Raw genomic sequence first — 10482 nt, forward strand, 5'->3', positions numbered from 1 at the left:
TGTGACTAATGGTAAAATAGTATCTAAGCAATATAATGAAACCTCACCTCAAGTTGTGGAATGTTTAGTGGTACTGGAGGTTCTTGAGGCCTTCCCAGGACCACTTAATATTGTGTCTGATTCTTCCTATGTAGTTAATGCAGTTAATCTCCTTGAGACAGCTGGGGTAATAAAACCCTCCAGTAAAGTTGCCAACATTTTTCAACAAATACAATTTGTCTTATTAAATAGAAGATTCCCTGTTTATAGCACTCATGTCAGGGCACATTCAGGCCTCCCTGGCCCTATGTCTCTGGGAAATGATCTGGCGGACAAAGCCACTAAGGTTATGACTGTTGCTCTGTCTTCCCAGGCAGAAGCTGCAAAAGAATTTCACAGACAATTTCATGTGACGGCTGAAACTTTACGCCGCCACTTTGCATTAACTAGAAAAGAAGCTAGAGAAATTGTTACTCAATGCCAAAATTGCTGTGAATTCTTACCTATCCCTCATGTGGGAATAAACCCACGTGGCATTAGGCCTTTACAGGTCTGGTAAATGGATGTTACTCATATCTCTTCCTTTGGAAGACTTCAGTATCTACATGTTTCTATTGATACCTGCTCTGGCATCATGTTTGCTACACCTCTAACAGGAGAAAAGGCCTCGAATGTGATTCAACATTGCCTCGAGGCGTGGAGTGCTTGGGGAAAACCCAAACTCCTTAAGACAGACAATGGACCAGCTTATACTTCTCAAAAATTTCAACAGTTCTGCCGCCAGATGGATGTGACTCATCTGACTGGTCTCCCGTATAATCCTCAAGGGCAGGGCATTGTAGAACATGCCCATCGCACTCTCAAGTCCTACTTAATTAAACAAAAAGGGGGAGTCGAGGAAGCTCTACCCTCAGTACCAAGAGTAGCTGTTTCCATGGCACTCTTCACTCTTAATTTTTTAAATCTTGATGCCCAAGGCCATACTGCGGCCAAACGTCACTGTTCAGAGCCTGATAGGCCAAAAGAGATGGTAAAATGGAAAGATGTTTTGACTGGTCTCTGGAAAGGCCCGGATCCTATTTTAATAAGATCCAGGGGAGCTGTTTGTGTTTTCCCGCAGGAAGAAGACAACCCATTCTGGCTGCCGGAACAACTGACACGAAGAATTCTAACACCTGAAAATGACTCCTGGATGGATCCCTCAAAAACTACCTCGTTTCCTCCCGCACGCGCCGTCGTTAGCCAGAGCACGGGGGAGCCGGCCGCCCTGCCGCCCGCGCCTCGGCGACCCCGCGGGGCTGAGGCGACACCGCACCCGGCAGCCTGAGCGCACAGCCGGCCTTGACCCAGAGCTCGGAGCCGCGAGCGCCGCGCCCTCCGCCGGCCCCACCCATCCGGACCGCGGCCATGGCCGAGACCGAGGAGCGGAGCCTGGACAACTTCTTCGCCAAGAGGGACAAGAAGAAGAAGAAGGAACGGAGCAGTCGGGCGGCCAACGCGGCGAGCGGCGCGGGCGGGAGCAGCGCAGCGGCGGGCTCCAGGCTGGGCGATGGCGGGAGCTTGGGCTCCGGTGCCAGGTCGGGCGACGGCGGGAGCTTGGGCTCCGGCTCCAGGTCGGGCGACGGTGGGAGCTCGGGCTCTGGTGCTAGGTCCGGAGACGGCGGGAGCTCGAGGTCCGGAGACGGCGGGAGCGCGGGCCCCGCCGGCAAGGCCATAACGAAGGATGAAAATGAGTGGAAAGAATTTGAGCAAAGAGAGGTTGATTACAGCGGATTAAGAGTTCAGGCAATGCAAATAAGTGAAAAGGAAGATGATGATAATGAGAAGAGAGAAGATCCAGGAGATAATTGGGAAGAAGGTGGAGGTGGCAGTGGAGCAGAAAAATCTTCAGGTCCCTGGAATAAAACCGCTCCGGTACAAGCGCCTCCTGCTCCAGTAACAGTTACAGAAACCCCGGAGACAGCAATGCCCAGTGGTGTATACAGGCCTCCTGGGGCAAGGCTAACCACAACAAGGAAAACGCCACAAGGACCACCGGAAATATACAGTGACACGCAGTTCCCATCCCTGCAGTCCACTGCCAAGCATGTAGAGAGCCGGAACAGGTAATTAAAATGAATACTACCTGAAGTTAAATGACCACATATGGCACATCTACATCTTATTAGGGACATGAATTTTCAAAAGTAAATAAAGTGGGAAGAAATGTAAATGGCATCAGATGGAAAACTTTTTGGGTGGTTTTAAAGTAAATCCCAGCCTTTTCACCTCGTTGAGAGCACAGCTGGCTTGAATTTAGACCTCTACTTGGACTTGCTTCTCCGTTCTGTCCTCACATGTGGGGGACTCTGGGAGAGCAGTGACTTGCCACACACATCTTTCTGTACCTGATCTAATCAGACCACTCCCCCAAAGCAAAAGGGAGGAGAAATTGTTGAATGATGAGAACATTACTTGAATGAGGAAATTGTTGCCCTTATGCATAAAGACATATTATCTACTAACTGCGAAAACTTAGAAGTGAGTCTTAGAAGGAATGTCATTATACAGCTTCTTTCTGGTTGTTTTCAAGTTGGTCCCAGAATATTCAGAAGATGGGACCTTGGAGCTTCAGTACAGTATTACATGTTTTCTGTTCAATTGAAGCCTTAAAATGGTTTGATAAGGATTTTTGTATTCTCTTCCTGTCTCTCCAGGATTATACTTAAGGTCTTTTTTTTTTTTTTTTTTTTTTAATTCGAGGAAGAGTACTTTCAAAATTCCCTAGTGAAGAGGAAATATTTACTGATTACATTTCTTTTCCCTTAGGGATAAAGAAATGGAGAAGAGCTTTGAAGTAGTAAGACACAAAAATAGAGATAGGGAGGAGGTTTCAAAAAACCAGGCCCTTAAACTTCAGCTAGACAACCAGTATGCTGTGCTTGAGAATCAGAAGTACAGCCACACACAGTACAGCTAAGGAATGGTCTTTGCTAAGCCTTCCAAGGCAACTAGACCACAGCTAACCACCAAGAACAGCCATTCATCGTTTTGATTTCTGGATCTACAGTGACTGACTGAAGACCTCAAGTCCAGTGACTGTCCCTGTTGCACTATGGAAGTTCAAGAGTCACGACTGATCTTGATGTGTGTTGGATTTAGGGGTGTTTCATTGTCTTAAATATTTGTGAATTAGATTCAACAGTGTTTCCATAGTTGCTCTGCGTATAAAACCAAACCTGCAGCCAGTGGTCATTCAAACATCTTTATGTTCAGATACTGAGCCTTCGCAAGGTTGACTACCTCAGATTTGCTGCCCTTAGTTGTGGATTTCATGTGGATCACATCTTCTACATAAGGTTACAGCTACTAGTGTCTGTGTGAACCTTGAAACCAACTCTACTGGATTCCTGTCAGAGAGCCTTCAGAAGTCAGCCATCTGGGTTCTGATCCGCTGTAAAAGACGAAGAGTTAAGTGACCTTAATTAACCTGTTCTGTGCCCATCCTAAGGCAAACTCTGTAGGCTGTGGCTATGTTAGACTCCCTGGAACAAGCCGCTGTCAGAAATGATCTATTTGGATCATCTGTGTGGGGCTTATGATTTATAATTTAAGTTTGTAGTTGTATGCGGTAACTGGATTTAATTCAACCAAACTCGGGTCCACCAAATGGGGAGTGGGTGGGGGGTAGTCTTATTTCTTTGAATAATTTTTCATTCAGATAGTGCTTGTTCGGTTCCACGTTAAGGCCTTGCTTTGACTCGGAGTAAGTTCTTTAAGGGCATAGTGTGTGGAGAAATAGTCTGAAAGAAGCATTGGAATTGTGAAGTGCCCTGAGAATTTGCCAATCCTTAGGTGGAACCAGATAGCCTTTGATGCATATAAAGGACAGCGGATCCGCTGCACTCCAGGTGCTGCTCAAGCCTCCTAATCAGGTCTAATTGAACTGCTGTGGACGGAGTGTGGCGTCTGCTCACTGCTGGAGGAGAGGGTTTCACTGACCTGGCTTTTAACAGTTCAAAGCAACAGGAGCAAAACACCAAGTTTCGCATGAATCTGGCATGGTGTCTGATAAATCCTGTGTGTGCCCCAAATGTGAAGGTTATGGGCTATTCATTGTTTAGCCAGCTCTTGACATTCACCTTGGGAGTATGTTTGGTAATCACTTGGAGAGGCAGGGGAATAGCCAGTAATGTAGCACTTCTGTTGTTAGTAATTTCAATTTAACTATCTAGTAGTACTTGGCTCTTAGGTTACTGCTAAATTTCTGAAATAGCCTGTCAGTTACCTACTTTGTCACTACAGATGGGTCAGTACACATACTCTATGTTGGCATATGACTATGTGATACAATACTAGTGCCTGGGTTTCTCTGTAAATGAATCCCTTTGCCAAACACAGTTCAGACTTGCTCACTATTGACAGGAGTGGAACAGGAAATGGATTTTTTCCCAGCTTGAGAGCATGTTTAGTGGATTTAGGGCAGCAGTGTAGGAAGCAGGAGGTGGAGGCCAGTGTCACCTGACCAGACTGTATGCCACTTCAGAGCAATAATGTTGGCATGATCTGAACCAGCCAGGAGGAGGTGGGGTGACTAGAGGCTTGAGCTTCTTAGTTCATTAGGGCACCAGAAACGTTAACAAGAAATCTCACACCTTGAGCCACAAACTTCCCTTAAAGTATGCTTTACTCCAGCGTGACACACAAACACAAATTCTGTTTGGGGTTATGGTTTAAGACGTGAACAGAAACATGATGAGGTTTGTTTAATGGCATACTGTACTGGAACACTGAAGAACTGCAGCAGATGTAAATTCCAAGTCTTGTTATTTTTTAAGATTGTGAAATTATCAAACTGCGTATGAATCAAGTTTTAATACACTGTCTGGGTGGATGAGGCTGTCCATTGCACCATTTCTTTCTTTGGGTTCTCAGGCATGGTTCCGACAGTGTAAGAACTCTGTAACATTTAACATTGAATAAACAGTAAACCTATAAAAAAAACAAAAAACAAAAAAAACAAAAAAAACAAAACAAACAAAAAAAAAACTACCTCTAGCCCTCGTGCTGCCTCTGTGGATTTGGGTTCCTAGTATATTGGGAGAATACAGATGGGAAATTTTGTCTGCCTTCCCAAAGCCCATGCCTGTCCGTCATGATGCACCTGTTTTCCCCAAATTCTTTACAACCAATAAAAGTTTGGATCTGCCATACCTACCATATGATCCTACCTGGGCACCACTGGGAGAGAATCGTTCACTACCTGAACAGGGTTCCCTTTGCTTTCAATTTGACCAAAGAGGAGACTGCATTCAGCTCACAAGCCAAGCCTTGGGGTGGTTTAATGGAAAACGTACAGACTGGGTGAATAATCAATAGGAGAGTGTAGGGAGAAATAGGATAAATATAATTATAATTTTTTGCAAGAAGCAATCTGGATTAATGGTACCTTCCTTCCACCTAATTTTACAGACAGGGAACATCCTTGTCAGCCTAGAATAAACCCCCATTGCAATGGGGAGGATGAAGAGGAAATTATCCCGCCCTGGTCTGATTGTCAATCCTCCATTACCCCCTGGGCAGATCAGGGTAGAACCTTTTCCTTTTCCCCCAATATGTTGCTAGATCCAGGGGAAGAACTGGTTATGAAGCAGGGACTCTTCCTGCAGGAAAGTAGAATGAATCCTTTCCGTAAGTGGTTACTTTGTGGAGTTAATGGTAGCTGTACAGATCTTAACACCTTGGCTTTTATCCGGGGTGATACAGCCGGAAAAGCATCTTTTACTGGTATCATCACTGGCACCATGCTAAGACAGGACGGGTTCGACCAATCATTCGTAAATACTACTGAAAAATTTGTTGGCTTCAATAGAACCATTGTAAATCGGAATTATTCACCTGCTCCAGTCTGTGTTTATCCCCCCTTTTTGCTTATTCTTTCAAATGATTCATTTAAAGATTGTTCCAATAATTCCTGTTGGATGTCACAGTGCTGGAATTCAAGATGGGATAGTCGTACCATGGTTGCCAGAGTCCTGTGGTGGGTTCCTGTCCCCGTGGAGACCCCTTCTACCCTGTCCTTGTTCAGGCAGAAGAGAGACTTCGGTATAACTGCAGCCATTGTGGTGGCAATCTCCACTGCTGCAAATGCAGCAACACCTGCTGGAATTGCCATGGCAACCACAGTCCAAACAGACACAGCCCTAAATCAATTATCAGCCATGGTGGCAGATGCTGTTAATTTTCATACTTCTGCTAGTGCCCAGTTGAAGGGCGGATTAACGGTTGTTAACTAACGCCTCGATCTGGTAGAGGAAAGATTGGATATTCTTTTTCAACTTGCCCAAATGGGATGTGAAAAAAAGCTGGGGGCACTCTGCATTACTAGCATACAGTATGAAAATTTTACCCGAGCAGCTGATTTATCTAGGCAATTGTCATTGTATCTTGCAGGAAACTGGTCAGAAGGATTTGACGAGACTCTTGAGTCTTTGAGGGCAGCAGTGTTGGCTATCAACTCAACACGAGTGGACCTGTCGCTGACAGAAGGACTCTCTTCCTGGATTTATTCAGTTTTTTCTTACTTCAAAGAATGGGTGGAGGTGGGTCTGTTTGGTGCAGCCCTGTGTTGTGGATTAGTGTTCATGCTATGGTTGGTCTGCAAACTCAGATCTCAACAGAGACGTGACAAGGTAGTGATTGCTCAAGCACTTGCTGCCATAGAGCAAGGCACCTCCCCTGAAATTTGGTTATCTATGCTCAAGAATTAGTCGGCATCTGAGTTCTCTGCTCTTGCACCCCACGGATTTGTGGATCCATTGCACTGGGATGAGAGAGACTCAACAACCATTGATCAGCCCTTGTGCATCGCTGAGGTTTCCTCATTGCATGCGATAGGGTGATCATGATTTCCCCACTAATTCATTTTTTGGCTGGCCTCTTTTGTAGAGTTCACCCTAGGCCATCTAGCAGTTATTGTCACGCAGCACTGTGGTATCCAGAGACGGGCAAGTTTCCTCGTGCACAGACCAACCTAAGACCATGGGGCCTGGTGGTGATAGGGTTACCCGATAACGGGTAAGGCTGTGACATTAGAGGAACGACCTAAAACAAGGAGCCACAGCAGATGGACGTAACTGCAAAGGCCTAGACCAGCCTCGTTTTAATAAAACTAAAAGGGGGAGATGTGGAAAGCTGTGATAACATTTGCCATCACTAGATGGCGCCGGCTTCCGCAGTGCCTTATGCCACCTAAACAAAGAACAAGCGTGTGCGCATGTGCTAGAGTAAATGCGCGCCAAGTCATTGCCCACCCTGGGGCATGTCTATGAGATCGTGGATAAGCGACCAGTCAGGCGTGGACACGCCACGCCAGGGTGTATATAAGCAGCACCTTTCTGAGGCTCTTTGTCTACCTCATCAATATGCAATAAAGAATCGCTACAGAAGGATCCTGTGTTCCGTGCACATTCTTGCAGGTGAGGACAATAGCACGGGACAGTATAGCAAAAACTATTCTCAACAACAAAAGAACCTCTGGCAGAATCACCATCCCTGTGACCTCAAGCTGTACTACAGAGCAATTGTGATTTTTAAAAAAAACTGCATGGTACTGGTACAGCAACAGACAGGTAGATCAATGGAATAGAATTGAAGACCCACAAATGAACCCACACATCTATGGTCACTTGATCTTTGACAAAGGAGCTAAAACCATCCAGTGGAAAAAAGATTGTCTTTTCAACAAATGGTGCTGATTCAACTGGTGGTTAGCATGTAGGAGAATGCAAATTGATCCATTCTTATCTCCTTGTACAAAGCTCAAGTCCAAGTGGATCAAGGAACTCCATATAAAACCAGAAACAATGAAACTTATAGAGGGGAGACTGGGGAAGAGCCTCGAAGATATAGGCACAGGGGACATTTTCCTGAACAGAACAGCAATGGCTTGTGCTGTAAGATCAAGAATTAAATGGCACCTCATAAATTTGCAAAGTTTCTATAAGACAAAGGACACTGTCAATAAGGCAAAACAGCAACCAACAGATTGGGAAAAGACCTTTACCAATCCTATGTCCAATAGAAGGCTAATATTCAATATATATATAAAGAACACAAGCTGGGCATGGTGGTGCACGCCTTTAATCCCAGCACTTGGGAAGCAGAGGAAAGTGAATTTCTGAGTTTGAGGCCAGCCTGGTCTACAGAGTGAGTTCCAGGACAGCCAGGGCTGCACAGAGAAACCCTGTCTCAAAAACAAACAAACAAAACAAAACAACAACAAAAACCACAAGAAGTTAAACCCCAGAGAAACAAATAGCCCTATTAAAAAAGGTGGTACAGAGGTAAACAAAAAATTCTCAACTGAGGAATATCAAATGGCTGAGAAGAACCTAAAAAAAAAAAAAAAAGTTCAACATCCTTAGTCATCAGGGAAATGCAAATCAAAACAACCCTGAGATTCCACCTAACACCAGTCAGAATGGCTAAAGTCAAAAAACTCAGGTGACAGCAAATGCTGGTGAGGATGTGGAGAAAGAGGAGCACTCCTCCATTGCTGGTGGGATTGCAAGTTGGTACAACCACTCTGGAAATCAGTTTGATGGTTCCTCAGAAAATTGGACATAGTATTAACGAAAGATCCAGCAATACCACTCCTGGGCATATACCCAGAAGATGATCCAACATGTAATAAGGACATGTGCTCCACTATGTTCGTAGCAGCCTTATTTATAATAGCCAGAAACTATAAATAATCCAGATTTTCCTGAACAGAGGAATGGATACAGAAAATGTGGTACCATCTACACAGTGGAGTACTACTCAGCTATTAAAAACAATGGATTTATGAAATTCTTAGGCAAAATAAGAGACTGCTGACAGGAACCTGTTATAGCTGACTCCTATGAGGCTCTGCCAGTGCCTGACAAATACAGAACTGGATGTTCACAGTCATCCATTGGATAGAGCACTAGGTCCCCAGTGAAAAGCTAGAGTGATAGATGGGGGATAACATTCGTCTGTTCAGAAATAAGAAGCAGAGGGTAATACGTAATTTTAAGGTAACAGGGGCCAGAGGATATGGACAAATATGTAAGGTGGTAGCTAGGAGAATACTGAGGGATTGAAGGAGGAGGAGAAAAGGAATAAAAAGGGTTTAGATGAGACAGATTTCCTGGAGCCTAACCTCAGTCAGGGTCATATGTACCATGGAATAAGGCCTTTGACTCTTGGGTTGGAGAGTCAGAGTTTGTTGGTTAGGGTGTTCAATCTCCTGGCTATATAGGACAAGTTGGAGATGTAAGAGGCCTAGAAAGGGGCCTAGACAGTCAGAATGTGTCCAGATGCATGATCTAATTGACTGTAAGAGAGGAAGCAGAAGTTCATTAGAGATGGAGAAAGGGGAGGGACTTAAGTAATAGAAGGGGTCTCCTGAACATCAACTCAAAGGGAGAAAGATTGAAGGGTTTGAGAGGCACAGGGCAAAGATAAAGAAGAGCTAGACAGAGAAGTGTAATCCAACTGAGATGACGTTCTAGGGTAAGTTTGGTTAGTAATTCTTTTAGGATACTGTTTGTGTATTCTACCTTATCAGAAGACTGTGGATCATATGGGATATGAAAATGCCAGGGGGGTTGTAGATTCTGAATCCCTGTATAACTTGAAAGGTGAATTCTAGGCTGTTATCTGGAGGGAGGGGGGAAGACTGAAGCGAAAGACTGTCAGCAAACAGAGAAGTGACAAAGGACAATGCCCGTTTGTTTATTGTTGGGTAGTCCTCAACCCATCCAGAGAATGTATTAATGCAGACTAACAGTATTTAAAGTGTTTTACAATGGTCATGTGAATGAAGTCAGTCTGCCAATTACAGCCAGGAGTCAGTCTCCAAGGCTGTTGGGTGGGACAGGTAGAGGATCAAATAGTAGTGATGAAGTTAATATGCAGACATTCACTGCAGGTTTAGGCTAGGCTATGTAGAACAGTCTCTTATCTGCCAGGGTGAGGACCAAGTAGGTTTGGAGAAAGGAAAGAAAAGATTTAGTATTAGAGTGAAATGTATGACATAGGTAGTAAATGATGTCCTGTGTTCAAGGAGATCTGGGTATCTTGTAATCTTAGTCATGCAGTAGAAACACTTGGGAGGAAGTTGAGTAAGTTATAGGGAACAAAAGGGAAGCCTGATGGGCTGCCATGTCAGCATGATTATTGCCTTTACTGACAAGGGAAGGGTCAGTCTGATGTGCTGTGCAATGAAGTCAATCAATTTGAGAGGGTAAGAAAGAAGCCTCAAGGAAGTTAAAAATATATGAAGAGTTGGTAATTGTGTTGCCTTTTGTGTTTAGAAATTCTCATTCCTTCCAGATATTGAAGTGTGTTGGCAGGATATGTAAAGCCTATTTGGAGTCTATGTACAACATTAATGATGTATTTTGGGCAATATAGAGGAAACTGGTAAGCTGTTCTGACAACCATAGTATAGCGTAAAAACATCAAATAAACAATCCTACTAATAGAGAGGCTGAG

The 10482-nt window shown here is 44.4% G+C and overlaps 1 protein-coding gene across 1 annotated transcript; it reads left to right on the forward strand.

Annotated features, from left to right (window-relative positions):
• Window positions 1–1294: 1294 nt before the first annotated feature.
• Window positions 1295–3469, forward strand: LOC147002945 (protein CDV3-like). The gene is made up of 2 exons (XM_085841583.1): window positions 1295–2084; window positions 2788–3469. Exons 1-2 carry the CDS (start codon window positions 1387–1389, stop codon window positions 2936–2938), a joined length of 849 nt encoding a protein of 282 aa, XP_085697709.1. The 5' UTR covers window positions 1295–1386; the 3' UTR covers window positions 2939–3469.
• Window positions 3470–10482: the final 7013 nt, after the last annotated feature.

Source organism: Mus caroli, unplaced genomic scaffold, assembly GCF_978045245.1.
Source record: "Mus caroli unplaced genomic scaffold, Mus_caroli_1 scaffold_8, whole genome shotgun sequence".
NCBI classification, from domain to species: domain Eukaryota; kingdom Metazoa; phylum Chordata; class Mammalia; order Rodentia; family Muridae; genus Mus; species Mus caroli.

Coding starts and splice junctions, on each gene's coding strand:
- LOC147002945 (XM_085841583.1), top strand. CDS start 1,387: ATGGCCGAGACCGAGGAGCGGAGCCTGGACAACTTCTTCGCCAAGAGG. Junction 2,085..2,787: donor CATGTAGAGAGCCGGAACAG/GTAATTAAAATG, acceptor CTTTTCCCTTAG/GGATAAAGAAATGGAGAAGA.